Source organism: Fukomys damarensis, unplaced genomic scaffold, assembly GCF_012274545.1.
Source record: "Fukomys damarensis isolate Sample0158 unplaced genomic scaffold, DMR_v1.0_HiC HiC_scaffold_34, whole genome shotgun sequence".
NCBI classification, from domain to species: Eukaryota; Metazoa; Chordata; class Mammalia; order Rodentia; family Bathyergidae; genus Fukomys; species Fukomys damarensis.
In genome coordinates, this window is record NW_022900946.1 from 18624441 (window position 1) to 18644086 (window position 19646).

The 19646-nt window shown below is 43.2% G+C and overlaps 1 protein-coding gene across 4 annotated transcripts in view; it reads left to right on the plus strand.

Annotated features, from left to right (window-relative positions):
* Glyr1 (glyoxylate reductase 1 homolog) overlaps nucleotides 1-19646 on the plus strand; it is a 34702-nt gene that overhangs the window by 5109 nt on the left and 9947 nt on the right. For all 4 annotated transcript variants that reach the window (XM_010644130.1, XM_033758586.1, XM_033758584.1 and 1 more), the window contains exons 4-10: nucleotides 7477-7615; nucleotides 8142-8384; nucleotides 13665-13751; nucleotides 14666-14722; nucleotides 15464-15514; nucleotides 15603-15676; nucleotides 18725-18824. In XM_010644130.1, the coding sequence (XP_010642432.1) occupies nucleotides 7477-7615; nucleotides 8142-8384; nucleotides 13665-13751; nucleotides 14666-14722; nucleotides 15464-15514; nucleotides 15603-15676; nucleotides 18725-18824 (751 nt within the window). The remainder of the gene's footprint in view (nucleotides 1-7476; nucleotides 7616-8141; nucleotides 8385-13664; nucleotides 13752-14665; nucleotides 14723-15463; nucleotides 15515-15602; nucleotides 15677-18724; nucleotides 18825-19646) is intronic.

Sequence of the window (19646 nt, forward strand, 5' to 3'; positions counted from 1 at the left end):
ATATATATGCACGCGCGTGCACACGTATTATGTATATGTATAAAGGTTGGTGCTATAGCTTAGTGGCAGAGGAGTATGTCCTTAGTATTTTTGAGGCCTGGGTTTGGTACCTAGCACACACACACACATAAAACCTGTTTAAAAATCAATTCACTGTGGGACTAACGTTACCTTTTTTGTAGCAAGGCACTTAGAGAAACAAAGAGTATGGATTTATAGCACTTCTCCAAAAGAGGAATGCTTTCTTAGTAATCAGTGTTAGGGCAGATTTTATTTAGTATCTTTATATTATCAGAAAAATCTCCGGACTGGCTGATGGCAGCAAATTACTTTGGGAAAAGAGCTCTAAATTTGTTAATGACCTAATGTGTATTCAGATATTCCCGTGTGACCTGCTTCAACTTTCCAAGCCCTCAGGTCCTCATTCTTCTAAGTGAATGCTACTCTTACCTCATAGTTTTAAAGGAAAAGTAGGGTCTTTTATATCAGGTGTGATTAGGCATATAACAGGTGTTCAGCAAACATCAGGTATGATACAGATCTATTGTAAGAAACAAAACAATGATAAGAAGCCCTTGTCTGTAAGTAAGGAAAATGGAAGCAGACATAGATTCTGCCCTGGGGGGTAGGATGTATATTAGAAAGAAAGGAATGTGAGTAGTAGATTCCAAGGATGTCAGCCAGGTGTAATCTTTTGACCAAAAAGGCTTTGAGCATGAAACAATCATTGTTCGATCTTTATGTAAAACTGGACTGTGTCACTGGGCAGGTCAATTCATTCTTCTAAGGTATCTGACAGAACTAGTCAAGATTCCAGATGGGGACCTAGCAAACAAAAGATTAGGACTGTTTAACGTGAGAAAACAGACTGAAAAAAAAGATCAGGATTTGAATTTATGAACCAGTGAGTGACCTTCAGGTATTGTGTTAGGGTCACTGCAAACAGAATGTAATGTACCTGTGTTCGGGATGAATGCAAGGGCTATCTGGAACATTTAGGAGGTGGTATGGACAGGTTGATACAAGTGAATTCTTTAGGATGAGAACTGCTGTAAGGGGCTACATTAAAGCTGGGTTGCTCATGTAAAGGTACAAGATCCCAATGATAAATATAACTATTGTTTGCTTCAAATGTACCAATAAACTTAACAGGAAAAAATAAAAATAAAAAAAGCTCGGTTCCATCTCAGCATTAATGCATGATATCAAGGAGAAGGCAGGTATGATCGGTCCATCCAGCAGTGGGAACTCATTGGTTACTGGACCCTGGCACAGTTGGAGAAGGTCTGACCTAGAAATACAGAATTTGGTCAGAGATACTTAGTTTCAAAATTGACATACTACTCATAGAAAAAGTAAATGTAGGGGTGTGTGTGTGTGTGTGTGTGTGTGTGTGTTAGCCAGGACCTTTTTCCTGAGGAGTAAAAAGGATAGCCACTTACAACAAGATACACAATGATTCTAATCTTTTAGAAACCCGATTTTTGTCTTTCTCTTCTGCCAAACAAGTTGTGTTGGCATCCCATTGATAAGAAGTGTGAGATAGACCTACCCAATTAGGCCTCGTAGAGAGGGCAGGCCTTAAGAAGATGGCCAAGACAGAATTGCCCACCATCATTTTAAAAAAACATTCTCATGTAAATACAAAGGGAGAAAAATAGCTTCAGTATAACTTTGCTAGCTCCCCATGTGACTACATCCAAGTGTTAGTGTCAAATGTATGAGTTTACCTTAAACATGTCTGGCCAGTGGTGATGGCCCATCAGAGCTCAGAGTTTAAAAGTTTGAACTGGAGGGAGCATGGAGTGTTCATTTAGTTTGCAAGTGCTCGAAGCCACCAGAAATAAACCAATTCAGGAATCTGGATAGCAAATAAGGGATCACTTGCAGGTTACCACCTCAGTTTCCATAGCATTCTTCATGTCTGATCCTCACCACTGCCTACTCAGGAAATGAATAAGTTGACATTCTGATTGTTTTTCCCACATGAAGAAATAGGCCAGGACGTTGAAAGTTTAAATGATAAAATATCTAGGATCCCAGCCTGAGGTGCTTTGTTTTTTATTTTGTTTTGGGTTTTTTGTGTGGTACTGAGAATTGAACCAAAGGCCTTCACACTGAGCTATATCCACAGCTTTTTTTTTTTTTTTCCCACATGAAGAAATAGGCCAGGACGTTGAAAGTTTAAATGATAAAATATCTAGGATCCCAGCCTGAGGTGCTTTGTTTTTTATTTTGTTTTGGGTTTTTTGTGTGGTACTGAGAATTGAACCAAAGGCCTTCACACTGAGCTATATCCACAGCTCTTTTTTTTTTCTTTTCTTTTCTTTTGATGCACTACGTTACTGTTTCCTAAGCAGGTCTTGAACTTGCAATTCTCCTGCCTCAGCCCGCCAGAGTGCTGAGATTATAGACCGTGTTACCACACCTGGCCCCGAGGTGCTTTTTCCATCAAGTCACATCTATGGTGGGACAGGCTTGGCTGTTGTGAGGTGTTTTAAGTCCAGTACTAAAAGTAAGTATTCTAGGAAAATCTGCTCTGGTCAGTGCTGAAGAGCATGATGGGTTGGAACTGTATAAGTGCTCCATTTTCTTTTCACCTGCACTGGTTGACTGGTTTCTGTACACCCACGTACATAGCGAGGACTGCCGCTCCGGATGTTTGACTGGGACAGCAGTGTTCCCATTCCAGCCTTGGACAACAGACAGTCGCTCTCCTAGAGAGAGCTACATTCTTCTCTCCTAGCAGTGCAGCATTTGGGAATATTTCCAGGCTTTCAGAACAGTCTTAAATCTACTCAGCAAGTCTTTGTTGGTCACCTGCCCTCCTTGCATTGTTAGGCAGATGATCTACCACTGAGCTCCAGCCCCCAGCCCTAGCCCCTCACCACCTTTGGAGAAGATTCTCCCTGAATTGCCCAGGCTGGCCTCCAACTTGCAATCCTCCTGCCTCACCCTCATGAATAGAGGGGATTACAGACATGCAGAACTATTCCCAGTTGGTTGATTTCTTCAAGATAATCTTTGCCGTTGGGGATTTAGCTCAGTGGTTCTGTCGCCTGCCTTGCAAGTGCAAGTTCCCAAGTTCAATCCCCGGTACCAAAAAAAAAAAAAAAGATAATCGTTGCTTGAAATTAACAGAAATTATTTTTAAAGAATTTGTTTGTATGTATGTGTGTGTATGTTAAACATGCCTCTGTTTCTGAATAGCTTAGCCTTGGATCTTTAACCCCTTGGTAATCATCAGCCTCTTTCATTGGTTTAAAAAACAAGTGGGCAGGGGCCAGGGATTTAGCTTTCAAGCGCAAGGTCCTGAGTTCAATCCCAGGTTCCAAAAACAACAACAAATGTGCAGCTGGGCCTGGTGGCACATGCCTTTTACCCCAGCCAGCCATTAGGAGGTTGAAGCACAAGGATCACCATGAGCTCAAGACCAGCCTACGCTACAAAGTTAGGTCAAAGCCAGTCTAAACATTGTAACGAGACCTTGTCTCACCAAACAAAACAAAAATATTTTAAAAGGCGGGTATAGAAATTGTTTATCAAGTACTGTTCTCCAAATCCAGATGAGAAAGGAACCCATGTCTTCTGACACTGGTCTTGTTCTCCTCTTTGGACTTTGTGGCCTTGTGTTATTTCTTTCTCTTGGTGTCTCTGTGTTTCCCCTCCTTAAGCTTCAGCCCAGGTGTCTGCGTCTAGGCAAAAGCTAAGATACATATAAAGTTATGTGAGATTGATCATAGACTAATCTCTGTAATAACAATACCTACATGTATGATTTTCAATGAAGATCAGAAAATGTGGAAGCTTTTGAAAATGTTAATTTTTAAAATTCATTTTGAGTGGGATAATCTCAGTGATGTAGCAGTTCTCTGCTCAAAAGTGAAGAGACTATAGGAAGGTCCTGGATAATTTTACTCCATTGGACTGTTAAGTGCAGTTACACCAGCAACCAGATTGGAACTTGTGGCCACAGTAAACTCCAAACCAGGAAGTCATAGGGACATGTTCTGAGCAGTCAGAATTGCCTATGTTCTACACAGAGGCCTTTAATATTGACTTTCTGTTTTCTAGAGATAATAGATATTTATAATTCAAAAAGAATCAGGCTGTAAACAGTAAAGTGGGTCCATTTATCCCTGATCCATTCAAGTAGACTAGTTTTTGTGGTCTCTCTGGAAATACTGTTGCAGAATCAAGTTATGTATTGTTTTGTGATCTTCACATGAGTGATAGCATACTGTACACACTGCTCTTCTTGCTTTTCCACTTAGCCAAATATCTTAAGGGGACCTTCTGTTTCCTTCTCTGTAATGGGCAGTTATCTTGTGTTAAGTGTTTACCAGAACAATATGTAATTAACTCCTTTATACATAAAAGTAAAGCCTCAGACTTCATATACATCCTGAGTAAGCCTGATTTTTCTGACTTTCCAGCCCACAGCAAATTGGCTGAAAAGGTGCAGTTTCCATCTAGGCCTGGGGAGGAGGATATGAGGGAAATGACAAGCTATAGCTTATTACAAGGAAGGAAACAGTTGTCGTTTCGGGCTGGAAGTACAGGATAGAGCACCTGATTAGCATGTTCAAGGCCCTGCATTAGATCCCCAAGACAAGCCTCCTACCACTTTAACCCACTGGTAGGCAGCTTACCCCCTCCCCTATGTGCATAGGAGACATTATTTACCCAGTGATTATTAAGCACCAATTACATGCCATCCTGGCTAGGGTGTCTGTAAAATAGAGGGGTACTTTACTAAAATTCTGGTTGAAAAGCATACCCTTTTTAAAAAGAAAGTTTTGTGGGACATAGCATTTAGAGAATTTTATTCAGAAGTCAAAAGAAACTTGTTTGGTTTGCTTTCAAGAGTTAATTCTTTAGGCTCTGGTGAGCTGGTTTTTATTTACTTTTTCGTATGTGACAGACAGGACGCTTCCCTGACAATAGATTGGTTTCCTAAATAGATTACCATTTCTTGCCCTTATCCTCTTAAAAGTCTTATTTGTGCTGCTCTTTGTTTGGGAAACTATTTTTAGTGTTTCAGAGATGGTTGCAGAGAGGAATATTTCATTGTAGTATCATAAATTCCTCTTGCAAGTGAATAGAATTTTGACTGTACTACTTCTGGCAGAAGTCAGTAATCCGTTTAAAATACTTTGACAAAAATAATGGGTGTTGGTTTATTGGCACTTCCTCCACAGATACCTTCGCTTTGCATTTTCTCTGAAGCAAAAGTTGATGGAAGGCTGGGTGAGAGGCAAGGATGGCAGGAGCAAGAAAGAGTGGGTACGACCAGCACTCATTGAGCCTGTTGTGTGGCTCCACAAAAGCCCCGTTATTGGTTTTCTCCTCACAATTTGTGTGGGTTTCAGCTTCTGCCTTCCTTTTTTTTGTGTAATGGGGATCGTTCTTGGGTCCTTGTACTTGTAAGACAGGCGCCGGAACCACTGAGCTAAATCCCCAGCCCAGGTTTCAGCTTCTGACCTGCACTTCTCAGGAAAGGGCAGTTCCTGAGTACCATGGCTGTGTGCACTCCACTCCTGACACTGGGTTGTCATCTCAGTTAGTGTGGTGGCTTGACTGGTTTTGTGCCTGACTGCCCTGTGTTTCATTAGAATCTCTATAAATTCAAAGAGAGGTATGGAAGTCAGCTTAATAACATACTTGCCAGGAAATAAGGGGTTGAAATCTCATTCCCTGTGTCTTCCCTATAAGTAGGCTCATTGACTTTCTCATTCATGTCAAACTGCAGGCTCTAGGCTAGTTCCTTCCTTGGAAGCATCAGTTTCTACAGCTGTGATTGGAGCTCTGTGCCAGAGAGACAGTGTCTGTGTCCCCATGTTTTACTCTGTTTAGCCATAGATGAATCGCCTGCCCTGATTTGCCACATTGCGTTTTCAGGCTGACAGTCCTGGAACTGTCGTGTTTGTTCTGACTTCTTATCACAGATATTATTAGCACAACACTCAGAAAATAAGTAACTGGTGAGTTGGTAGCATTATTTTTGTGTGTGAGGATTGGCACTTTTTTTGTTACTAGTGAATATTCCCTAGTTCTAAGGTAAGAACTTTTAAGTTAGTGAGGTAGTGCAGTTTCTGTATCCTTTGCCTGACCCACTTTTTCTGAAGACTGTGCTATCAGCCCTGTGAATATTACAGGCTAAAACATACATAAATCAATACCTTGCTAAATACATAATATTCTCTCTCTCTCTCTCTCTCTCTCTCTCTCTCTCTCTCTCTCTTTTTCTTTTTGGTTTTTTGAGACAGGGTCTCACTATGTAGTTGAGACTGACCTGGAACTCGCTATGTAGCCCAGGCTGGTCTCGAGCTCACAGCGATCCTCCTGACTCAGCCTCCCGAATGCTGGGATTACAGGTGTGCACCACCTGTAATATTCTCTTTTATACTTGGGTTCTGTAAGCTAAATGGCATTTAGGGAGACCACAGAAAGCCAGCTTACGTAGACTTGCTGAGGTTTGCATGGTAGGACAGGTTTTCCAGAATTAATGGTTGTTCTTTTTCATACGTTAAATATAAATGATAGAATTAAAAATTTAAGTATCAGAGGGGGCCAGGGATGTGACTCAGTGATAAAATGTATGTCTAGCATGTGTTAAGCCCTGGGTTCAGTTCATAGTACTGCTAAAAGGAAAGCAAAATTAAGTATCAGAGGGATACAGTCCATGATTAACTCTCAAAAAGAATCCCATTTCTAAAGGCTTCCTTTTGTGACTGCTACTTTCCTCCCAAGCCATATGCTTTGTGTGGTTAGTAGCCATGATATCATCATTTATGAATAAGTATTGGCTCAGTGGCTACAAACACCTGTTAAGAACAGCAAATTTTAGAAGTTAAATGCATTTACATCCCAGATTTTTAGTTAATGGGCAGATCGTACATCTAGTTCCAATTTTTTTTTCATTCAGTTTCTTGGTACTTTTTAGGTACAGTAACATTCGTCATTGGGATCTTGTACCTTTACATGATGTATCTTGGTTCTTATTTTATCTACTTCCAGTTGTTGGTGGGCAGCAACTATTTTCTTGCGTGGTAATGCTGGCATGGTTCATAATGCCCCAGGTGCCCTTATTCTCAGGGACCCACATATGGCCTTTAAGCTACTCAGTGATTATGGGAGACTGTCTCCAGATTTTTGACTGCCCTGATCAAGTGGCAATATGTGTGTGGTTGGGTATTGAAGGCTGGTGAACAAAGGTAGAAGCAGTTTGCAGCACATTTGGTTTCACTTGAGGAATGTTCTGATTTGTAATGGTGGTTATTATGGTTCCACTTGACTGGTTTTAAGAAAATACTTTAGGTTCAAGAGTTTGAGGTGGTTGATAACATGTTTTGAAAATGTGCCATGCCTCTTTCAAATTCCAGTTAAACCAAATGGGTGTTTTCGTTCTGCTCTGGTAAGAGCTTTGGTACTTTCTGATGTGTGCAGTATACCTTTCTGTTTGTTTTCTGCTAGTGCCTGGATCAAAGTGGAGCAGCTAAAGCCATATCATGCTCATAAAGAGGAAATGATAAAAATCAACAAGGGGAAACGATTCCAGCAAGCTGTGGATGCCGTGGAAGAGTTCCTCAGGAGAACCAAAGGGAAAGACCAGGTGAGAAAGCCTGGCATTTTCACTTTAACACCAGGCTGGTTACTTTGCACAGTTACTAGCCGATCAAATGTCACCCAGCCCACAACTCTATTCTTATAAGATGGCTGGAGAGAGAGCAGCTTTATTTCTAAGGTATCAGCCTTTTGCTTGTCATCCTGGAGCTCCATGCCTATAGCTCACCTTTCTGAGTAGCTTATTGGTCTTTTAGGAAAGTTGCTGTGACTTAAGAAAAGTAGTTTAGCTTTTGAGTGCAACACAAAACTTAGGAACATAACCTCCAAATATATTCCCTTAAAGTCCATTTCCTAGGCTCTGGGCCTATTAACAAGTAAGGGCTTTTGGTTTTTTATTTTTACTTTTTTAATCTGCTTCCCCCAGTGTAAGGGGTGGGGGTACCTGTGGAGCCTTCTTTATAGGGTAGCCATGAGGGTAATTTACATATGTGCTGGTAGCAGTATACAGCACATGTTGGTGGCAGTGGCAGCTGTTGTGGTGGTTACCGTTATTATTATTATTAAACTTTCAGACATCATCCCACACTTCTGCTGATGACAAGAGTCGGCGTAATTCCAGTGAGGAGAGAAGTAGGCCAAACTCAGGTGATGAGAAGCGAAAACTTAGCCTGACAGAAGGGAAGGTGAAGAAGAACATGGGAGAAGGAAAGAAGAGGGTGTCTTCTGGCTCTACAGAGAGAGGCTCCAAATCCCCTCTGAAAAGAGCCCAAGAGCAAAGTCCCCGGAAGCGGGGTCGGCCCCCAAAGGATGAGAAGGTTTGTCTTATCACTTTAGCTTCTGGGATTAGTGACTACTTTTGTGTAGGTAGAGCTGGACTCAACAGTATGCTTTCCATTCACCCAGTGAAGTCCTGTATTAAGCACTTCCCTAAAGAGTCCTGCAGAGTACATAAAAAGGCAGATGCACAGGTGTGGAGGAACATGAACCAGAGAGCGGTGCACCTGAGCCACTGTAGTATACAAGGCCACTGCTAGGAGGACTAACAAGCCAGGAGGGCAGGCTTTCCAAAGGCAAGCGCATAGCCTGTCAGGCTCTGTTGGTGTGTGTCTCTGTGAGGTGATCAGAAGGATAAAGGTGGGTTGTCACTGGATTGTGGAGGGCCTTCGGCTCTCCTTAAGCCAGGGGGATCTGTAAAGTTTTTTGAGCTGTGTGTCAAGGTGGCAGTATAATCATGAGGCAGAGAGTAGAGGCTCAAAGCTAATTAGAAGGCCAAAGCCAGGTGCATTTCACGGGAGTGATAGTAGATGCTGAAAGGAACATGGGAGAGGCTCATCAGAAGAAGTGTTCCTATGACTTGGCAACTCGTTACGTGAAGATAAATGTGGAAAGGGAAAAAGAGGTCCATTTCTACCTTTATTTCTGGGAAAATGGTGATAGCTTTCTTGCACAGAATAATCAGGAAATGGAGCTGGCTTATAGAGAGAGAAAAAAAGGGCCCATTCCATGGGGCTTTAGGGTGCCTTTAGGTTTTTTGCGGGGAGGGTTTCATGGCAGTTGTACCCAAGGTGTCGACATAAGCGAGGCAAGTGCTTTACCACTAAGCTACACTGCTGGCACTTGTTTTTTATAGAACGTGATGAAAGTGAGCCAAGGCCTCAACAGGACTGGAGGTTGAGAGACAAACCTGAAGGAAAGAAGGGTAGATCCCTGGGAAAGTAAGGAGGGGAAGAGTAAGGGCAGAAGCTGCTCTATAAAGGGAATATGTGCTCCTGCATGCCAGAGTCAGAATCACTGACCAGTTAGAATCAAGTGGGCAGTCTTCTCACTAATAAGACTTGGGTGTAGTCTCAGAAACCCAGTGGTCTTGAGTGCAGAACTCAGGGGAGATCCGCAGTAGGATAAAGAACAGGAACCATATGACTGGCAGAAACATTGAGTGAGGAAGCCATGATGAATGCAGCACATCTGGGCAGGGCTGGAAGATTCAAACACCAGCAAGCCCAGGCAGTTAGTGAAAAAAAATGGTTCAAGTGTGTGGGGAGAGAAGAAGGGCTGGCCGTAGCTTAGGTCTGGCCTTGTCACGCTCCATCCATCTCCTGTCTGATTTTCCTCAGGAGAAACTGGAAGCACATATTTGTATGTGAAACATCCTAATTTTAAATGTTAGGAGCTAATTCAAATTGTAAAAACACTTTATGGGTTTAATAGAACATTCCTCTGAGTAGGCTAAGCAGGTGAGCTGCCAGTGTGCGGCCTCTGGTTAGAGGTTTTTCTCTCTGTTAAACAGCTCAAGGCTAAGGAAACAGGACAACAAACATCACAGGGGTGCCCCTACCTGGTGCCATGAGCCAGGAGGTAGAGAAAGTATAGAAAACTGCAAACTACAGTTTGCAGAAGACTTGACACAAAGTGTGATCTAATCTGATCCACAAAAGATATGATGTGGCTTCTGAATTTATTCCCTGGTGATCCAGAAGAAATCTGAACTGTCAGGTTTTTTACTGTTTTTTAAACTCATATTGTCTTGAGGCAAGTGTCTCACTAACTCCTGTGTTATCCTAGAAAGAAACAGCTTCCTTTTGGATAAAAGGAGGGGCTGGGACTAAAGCCCTATCCCTATGACTGACACATTCCTTTACCTGATTTTTTTGCCTGATCATTACTTTAGTTGTTTCAAGGATCAGAGCTGGTTGTATAGTGAAGGGTCGATGGTCCCTTTAGGGGAGCCCCAGAGTTCCTGCCCAGTCCTACTTCTAGAGACTTCTTCCACACTCCCAACAGAAAGCACTTTGCATGCTGGGTGTGTTGGCTCATGCCTGTAATCCCAGCACTCTGGAGGCTGAGGCAGGAGGATTGATGTGAGTTCAAGACCAGCCTGGGCTATATAGTGAGTTCCAGGTCGGTCTCAACTACATAGTGAGACCCTGTCTCAAAAACCAAAAAAAAAAAAAAAAAGCACACTTTGCTCTTGAGTCTGAATTATTTGTTTGTTGATAGTACCACCACTCAGCCAGGTTTCAGTCCAGGATTTCCGCCTGCTCTTGACCCTTTACTGTATGGTCTTTAGTAAAAGGATGTGTCCTGAAGAGAGGATGGAGTTCGCTGAGGTACAGGACAATGAGAGCCATTTCAGCTCATTATCTTCAGGGTATAGGGAATATGTCCTCCAGCACTTGAATTTTGGTGCCTCTTCCTACCTGATCGATCTATCAAGTAGCCTTACAAGGATGTGTATGTGTTGCCATAGTGATTGCCATTTGTCTGGCAAGCTCCTCTCTGGAACAGTGAACAGTAGCTCAGCAGAGCACCAGGTGAGTGCTGTTTTGGGCATAATCTCATAGCTCAGGAGGATGAGTGGAAAAGGCTGACCTTGATCATGCAGTCAGTTGTCAGTTACATCCAGGCAGGTGAGACGGGTTTATTTCTAGACTTATATTTGAGAGTTTGCCATTGCCTCCCATCATCTTGTTAGTACTGTTCTTTCCTAGACCTGAGCTGAGAATTACACCTCTGCTCAGGTATGGTGGCACATGCCTGTAATCCCAGCATTTGGGAGGCTGAGGCAAGAAGAATGCCTGGAATTGAAGCCAACCTGGGCTGCATAGAGAGTTCAAAGCCAGCCTGAACTACATAGTTAGACCTTGTCTCAAAAACATAAACAAGGGCTGGGGATTTAGCTCAGTGGTTCCGCCACCTGCCTCGCAAGTGCAAGGTCCTGAGTTTGATCCCCAGTACCAAAACACACACACACATGCAAAGAATTGCAACTCTGAGCAAAGACTGCCCCAGAGAAATAGCATAGTCAGGCCTGTGGCTCTCCTGAAATCCCATAGTCGCACAAGGAGTAGCAGTTTGGAAGTCAGAGCCTTTCCTTCCAGATAGATAAAAAGCTTTGTTCTCCTTATTCCCATTCTGTTGTCCTTAGAGCTACACTGTCCTTAGCCGGATGACAGTTTAAATTACATTGAATACAACTTAAAATTCAGTTTACACCCAGGCTCAGTGGCACACATCTGTAATCCCAGCTACTACAGTAAGAGGCTGAGAGACAGGAGGATCACAAGTTTAAGGACAGCCTAGGCAGCCGAGTGACTGTCTCAAATAAAAATGTTTAATAAGGGGGATTGGGGATGCAGAGCCACACTAGAGCACTTGGCTAGCATGCATAACACCCTGGGTTCAATCTCCATAAAAAAAAAAAAAAAAAAAAAAAAAAATCAGTTTCTCAGTTATACTAGGTTGGTGTCAGGCTCCATAATGACATGTGACTGGATGCTTTTCTGTCAGGGAACAGATATGGAGCATCCATCATTTCAGGAAATTCCTTTGTGCAGCACTGCTCTAGACCTTCCCCCAGTCCTAACCTCTTTCTTTGACAAATGTTTATTGAGCCATGGGCCAGATTGAAATACAGTATGTGGACAGAAAGCAGCATGATAGGCCAGGCCCCCAGATGAAGAAATTTATTTATTTCTTCAACAAATACCAAACTTTGACCAAATGCCAAACATGGGTCCCCACATAGGAATGAAATCGACAAAACTGCCAACATTCTTGCTTTTCTAGAATGTACGTGGGAGCCAAATTCCCTGAGAGATTGTACAAAACAGTGTGATAATGATGCCCACCATATAGTAAGCACTAGAGAAGTGTTTGCTATCATTATAATGAACGTCATATTCTAATGGAGGAAGATACAGAGATCAAGTAAAGTCACACTGAGAAGGGAACATTTCAGTAGCACCCCACAGTGAGCCTGTGCCCTAAGCAGACATCTGTTGGAAGAATTTCCTGGCAGTGCAAAGGTACGAAGCAGACCCATGTTTGGTGTATTTGGAATTGGGGCTGCCAAGTGGAATACTGGCAGGCAAGGAGTGGTGAGGAAGAAAGAATTAGGACACAGAGTGAAAGATTAGTGTGAGGTAGGGGTGGCAGACTATAGACCCTCCCTGTACCTCTTCCATAATAAAGCTTTAGCTTCATACATGATGGGAAGTGATAGAAAGCTAGTTTTCAGCAGAACAAGTAACATGGTCTGACTTGACTTTTCAGAAGATTTCTCTTGGGAAGAGAGAGAGAGGGTATGTAAAAAGATGTGTTATATACATGTGCCAACTCCCCCATGAAAAATGTAATTGTGTACTGCATACATGTACTAATAAAAAATTTAAAAATAAAAGGTTACTCTGGCTGCTGTGTGGAGATTAGACTGCAGGGGTCCAGAGTGAAAGCATGGAGATTTATATGGTAAACAGCCAAGTATCAGGTGATGGTTAGCAGAGCTTGGATATTAGTAGCAAGGATGGCAGGGGGAAGGGGTATATACCCCATCGTGAAGCACTAATCGTTGCCAGTGGATTAGAGGGAATGGGAATCAAGGACTCCAGAGGTTCTGGCCTAATAGAATAGGTGGGAAGAGCATTTCAGGAGGGCAGGGGAGATGGAAAGTTTGTAGAACGTGTCAAGATTCACACTGGTATCTAAACGGAAACTTTGGAAGGGCCATCAAATCAAGAAGAGAGGAAGTGGGAAGAGGAGGTACACAGTAGCATCAGAAGGTTAGGAAGGAGCCAGGCAGATTTTTAGCTGGAACAGTGGCCCTTCGCCTAGGAAGAGTGGAGCCAGATGATGCTGAAGAGGACCACCTACTGTGCGACCATCCTGGGTATACTACTCCTGCTTTATCATGTCACAGGTGTAAAATTTGGGCAGATCTCACTAGCGCCGTGCAGCTCTGTTTTTTAAAAATATGATAGATTCCTTCTGAAGCCACAGCTGTCTAATGTTCATTATAGACCATGAGAGATTTTTGCTGTAACTTTGCTTACAACAGACGATGGCTGGGACTATTATCTCTATGCTCATGAAATTTAGGTGCAAGTACTTTTCATCATCTCCAGAGTCCAGAAGAAAGGTTGCCCTTGTGTTGATGGGTAGACGTCACTCTGTTTCTCCCAAAAGATAAGTCCTCAGAACCTTGCCAGGGATTGATTTGAACTTACACATAGACCATGGCACTTGCCAGAAGTTTTGTTTAGGTTTGAACATGTCTGGAGGAAGTAAAGCGTCCTGATGCTCTGTCTTTCCTTCTGTAGGACCTCACTATTCCTGAATCTAGTACCGTGAAGGGGATGATGGCCGGACCTATGGCCGCGTTTAAATGGCAGCCAACTGCAAGTGAGGTAAAGCATAGGACAAGCCACTGCCATGTCAGCAGGTTTCCTGGTGTTGCTGTGTGATCCTCTTTTTCCATTTTCTTCTGTTTTGGTTTTGTTTGCTTATTTTAATTGCAAAATACAGAAGTTCACGAGGTAAAAAGTAAAACCCTCCAAGGGCCAGGAATGTAGCTCAGTGGCATCACACCTGCCTGGCAAGTGCAAGGCCCTGAGTTTGATTTCCAGTACCCACCCACCCCCCAAAAGGAAACCTCTCCATCACCCTGCTAGTTTGAGATAACTGACTACAACATCATTCTGACCACTTAGCTCTTTTGCACATGTAGTTCTGGTTGAGTGGAATCATTCTGCTTATTTTTTTCACTTCATATTTTGTAAGTACACGTTCATCCACAAATACAAGTCTTGGCACCCTGAGATTATCCTGACCTTGCTGTGGGCTGCACCTGTTGCTGGGCACTATTGTGAGCAGCCATGGAGATAGAGTGGCTATGACCACTCAATTCCTCTATCAGAACTGACCCTCAGGAAAGTGAATCCCTTGATTTGTCTTGACAAAGGAAGTCAAAGCCCCAAAACCAGAAGTACCCTGGGAATCACTGTAGCATAGTCTGCTGGGTTATCTGAGTGCTTGGTGACTACTAAATATTAAAATGCTGATGTGCTTTTTAGTATTTTCCCAGTGTTACTGAAATAATGTGTATACCAACCTGGCAGAAACATCTGTCCATTTCCACTTGAATCCAGTTTTCCCTTCGTTGGCATTGATAGTCACTTATAAGGGCGAAATGTGAGATTTTTCCAGACCCGTGATAAGGACATAGCACAGAGACCCTGCAGCCCAAAGAGTATTCAAAGGCAGGAGGAAGATCCTTTTGGTGGAAGGTAGCTTGTTTTATTTCATTGTTTTCTGGTTTCAGCCCGTCAAAGATGCAGATCCTCACTTCCATCATTTCTTGCTGAGCCAGACAGAAAAGGTGAGTGACCCTGTGAGACTCTTGACCCTTGTTCAAGGAGCTAGCCTGCCAGGTGGGTGTGCCCCCCAGAACTGCCTCAGCTAGTCTGAAAGTTAGGCTCTGCTTATACATCACCCAGAGCAATGGTCAAAAAGTCGCCATGTAAGCCTAGGAAGAAGTCAGGAACTGTGGAGATTAAAAATAAACCAAAAGACAGCTTTTAAAACTCGGCTAGTTACCTAGTAGAAACATGCAGTTGCCTTTACATTCTAATATGGGAGCGAGCCATCATGAGCCATCGTAAGCTGACAGTCCCTGTGATGTAGCCTGTTAGGGACACGTCCTGCAGCTTATAGGTTAAGGTTGTCTCTGCACACTGTGGCTGTGTACAGAAGCATTTCCAAAGTCTGTGAGGACACCGGTTAGACCCAGCCTTGCCAAGAGCCTGTGATAGTTTATGGCTTTGGGATTGGAAAGATCTCTTCCAAGGCCAGTAAGACCATCCAGCTCCTGTCTGAACATGGGACTCTCTCACTGCCTTCAGTTCTCAGTGTTTTGGTCAGATAAAAGAGCTTTATAGAGATACACAGAGAATTTAATAAGGAATATGTGTTAACTTTCTAGTGTCTCATTTGGAGTTCAATAACAATATACAACAAAGAAATATGTTAACTCCCACTTTAGGCCTAATCCTTTAGGGAAATTATAATGGAGATCCATTAACCATTCCATTTAATAAATGGGCTTTCTCCTTCTTATTAGCCAGCTGTTTGTTACCAGGCAATCACAAAGAAGCTGAAAATATGCGAAGAGGTAAGTAGCCTCCCTAAATCATTTTTATTTTTACCTGAGATCTCCTGGTGGGCAGACTGACAGCATAATTTGTGGTTGCTCTCCCTAGGAAACTGGTTCCACCTCCATCCAAGCAGCAGACAGCACAGCTGTGAATGGCAGCATCACACCCACAGACAAAAAGTAAGACCTTTGATGAGGAGGCCTCCTGGGCTTGGGTTCTGCTGGGCCAGATAAAGTGACCCCAAAGGGGCCCTCATGGGTTATGTCCTAGTGATTGATGAGAATGAACAGAAGAGTGGGAGAGCTCAGATTCTTAGTGATCATGATTTGTCTGGGAGCAATTTGACGTGCAGAAGACAGAGGTTGTCATATAACTCTTTAGTGGGGTCTCCTGGGCATAAGTTTAGGGGTCCTATAACTTTGTTGAGTCTCCAAGCACAAGCACCTGCTTTAGAGGTTCTCATCGTTTCCTCTCCCTCAGAATCACCTGATAACTTTTAAAGCACTAGTTGCTGCCCTCCACCCCTGGCCAGGGTGTCTTCGTAGGTCTGGGATAGACCGCAAGAATTCATATTTTTAGCAAGTAGCGAGAACACTGCTGCAAGTCAGGAGTCCACACTTTGAACACCACTGTCATAGTAGACCTATGATAGAAGCCCCAGAATTAGCCCCAGCAGAGAGAGAGGGAGATGTTTAGATAAAAAGCTCATTCTCCTAACTTCCCCAGCTCTTGGGACTGTTGCTTCCCTGTCCTTCTGGTGCATCTGTCTATTACTTTCTGCCCTGCCCAGGCTGGGTGTGCACTTAAGATTGTGGCGCCAAAGCCTGAGCTTGCCCCTAGCTCTTCTGTAGGCCAGGTGTGTCTGCAGAGTCACCTGGCGGAAACGGTTTCTTTACTAAGAAATCATATTCTCCTAAGCGAGATAACAAGTCTGAATTTTCAGTTTGTCCTTCTATACAATTCTTTCCCAGTCTAAAAATTTCATGTTTTATTTGTACCGTTGAAATCACTAATTTTATACATGATTGGTAGTGAACTTCCCTTTGAGAATGGAGGAGATAGGAACACATTTTATGCCAATAACGGGAGGCTGGGTGTCGTGGCTCATACCTGTAATCCCAGCGCTCAGGAAGCTGAGGCAGGGGAATCGCTGTGTGTTTGAGGCTAGCCTAGGCAACAAAGTGAGTTAAAGGCCAGCCTGAACTACATAGCAAGACCCTGTCTCTAAAAACCAAAAAAAAAAAAAAGGAGGGATAGGTATTATCCATTAGTTTAGTGAGGACTGTGTTCTAAAAATAAGGCCATATCAGATTGCATATAGGTCTGTAATCTCAGCACTCCAGGAGACTGAGGCAGGAAGATCAATCTTAGCCTAGACAACTTAGTGACTTAAAGAGACCCTGTCTCAAAATTAAAAATAAAAGTGGGGAGGGGGCTCGAGATATAGCATGGTGCAAAGACCTTGGGTTCAATCTCCAGTACTAAGAGGGAAGAAATGCCAAGACAGGACTGAGGACCAAGTCCTGATATGCAAAGCTTGCACTCTATCACTGAGCTACACCCCACTCCCCCAAGTCCTGATATGCTTACCCAAGACCTGGCATGCCCTTCCTGTCAAATCTTTTTTAGTATAAATATGAAGGCAACTACAAAGCAAACCAATTGCATTGCCACCCATTAGTCCACACTGACTCCAAAGGGAGACTTTCAGTTACCATGTTAGAGTCCAGAAGCTTCATTCCTGGGTTTCCTAGAATGTAAAGAAAAGAGAAGGAGCCTATCTTGATTTAAAATCATGGGGGAAATTGTTCTATCCAGAGAGTTGTGAATGACAAAAGATACCTCCTTGTTCTTAACACTTGGCATAAAACATAACAGACAAAGGGCTCTATTTTGATGAAGAAAGTGGTGGGTTCCATTTTCAATTTTGATTCAGAAATTTGGTGTGGGCTGGGACAGGGAGGCTGTGAGCAGTGGGTATTTTAGCAAGAATTAAGGGAACCTCTGAGTAGAGGAGCATTTTGCAAGGGTGATTCCAGAACACAAGATAGAGAGAAGATAATATAGAGTCAAATTTAGGAAGTGACAGAGGTTGGAGAATCATAAATGAAGAAGAGGCATTGTTTGGTCATTGTCCCATGCAAGAGGAGATTAAGATGTGCAAAAGCCAGAAAAGACAAAAGTCTGTAAAAGTAGCCGTAGAAAAGACTAGCCCCTAAGCTTTGGGGTTTGGGGAAGAACCAGACGCAGGAAATAAAGATAAGCAGAATGGACGAGCTGTTGAGTACACAGTCACAGGGTTACAGAAGACTAGGTAAAAGGGTATATGGGAAAGGTAGGCACAGGAAGAGAATTTATACACTGGAAAAGATTGTTTCCAAAGCTCATGGAGAAGAACTTAATTGGAGAAAAGGGCCAGTGCTCACCTCTCCTGACAGCAGGAAGGTTAGGTAAGGTAAGGGTGAAGGTTTGGGAGAACCAAATTTGGGAAAGAGAAGTTCCCACTGATCCTAGTTCACAGTTGGGGAGGTTGCCTCGCTCCCACAGTGCAACACATTGCCCCTGTGACTTGTTATGGATTCTGTTGGGTTTTTTTTTTTTTTTTTTTTTTTTGGTACTGGGGATCGAACTTGGGTCCTTGCACTTGCGAGGTAGGCAGCAGAACCACTGAGCTAAATCTCCAGCCCATTGTCATGGATTCTAATGTGCTATAAAGTAGCATTGAAGGTCTGTGTTCAAGGTGGCTGCTCGGAAAGCCATTTCAGTGGCTGAGGACATGAGTGCTGACTGCAGTAGTGAAATGGGAAGCTCACATGCTCTATCAAAAGCAGGAAGGGAACCATAACTGAAAGACTTCCGCGAAGCCATACAAGCAGTACTCTTCAGCAATGGAGAGTTAAAAAATGGTCTTTTGTATTTAGGGACATTTTTAGACCATTGCAAGGTAAGAAAAGGTACAGTGTGGCTGCACTGTACCTGACTCTCTAGATGCAGCGTCAGTGCACTAGGTGGTGTTTTCAGTGGCCTGAGGTCCCATCCCCCACCTTGTGCTGCCAGATGGGTATTTCTTTTATTTACTTTTTAATTTTTGGTACTGGGGATCGAACTCAGGACCTTGCACTTGTGAGGCAGGTGTGGTACCACTGCACTAAATCCCTGGTCCTAGATGGATACTTCTTGACATATCTCACCCCTGTTCCCTGAATTCATCAGTCTGTCTCTTTCAGGATAGGATTTTTGGGCCTTGGACTCATGGGAAGCGGCATCGTCTCCAACTTGCTAAAAATGGGTCACACAGTGACTGTCTGGAACCGGACTGCAGAGAAAGTAAGCATCAAGGGTGGGGCTTGTCAGGCCTTGGAGTGTGGGGTGACTAAAAGGGAGACTTTCTACCTATCGTTTCTACTCAGCATTGTACATGGGGTAAAGCAGAAACTAAGCTTAGTCCAGGCAGATGGAAAGGTAGGATATATAAGCTTAGGATGTTATTAAAACTAAATCTTTTAGGGCAGAGGATGTAGCTCAGTGGTGCCTCGCCTGCCTGGCAAGCCCAAGATCCCAAGTTCAATTCCCAGTGGGGCAGCGGCACCACTGAGCTAAATCCCCAGCCCAAAACAAAATTATTTTTAAATATGCAGGGGATATATAGTGAAGGATAATTTTTCTCCTCCCTGCCATTACCTAAGGTAGCTCATGTTATGTTTCTGTATCCTTTTCTCGTGTGTGTGTGTGTGTGTGTGTGTGTGTGTGTGTGTGTGTGTGTGCGCAAGGTACATTTGAGAGCAGGGATGGTGCAAAGCTGATCCCTTCATAGCAGCTGCACTGTATCTGTTGTGTGGGACATACTGAGCAGGGCTGTGCTGCAGAGTATTCTGTGGTGATGGAGAGGTGCTATATCTGCCGTCTTGGATGGACGCCACTGGCCACAGTTGACTAGAACACTTGACGTGTGACTAGTACAACTGCAGAATTAAATTCTTTAATATTTTTTCATTTAATTTTAAATAGCCTCATGTGGCCAGTGGCTGCTATATCAGACTGTATGTTGGAACCCTTTCACTTAGGTGGTAGCTTCAGGAGACTGATATGTGCCCAGAAATGGAACTCCAAATCTTTTATAATGTAGAGAGTCCATGGACCCAAGTTCTA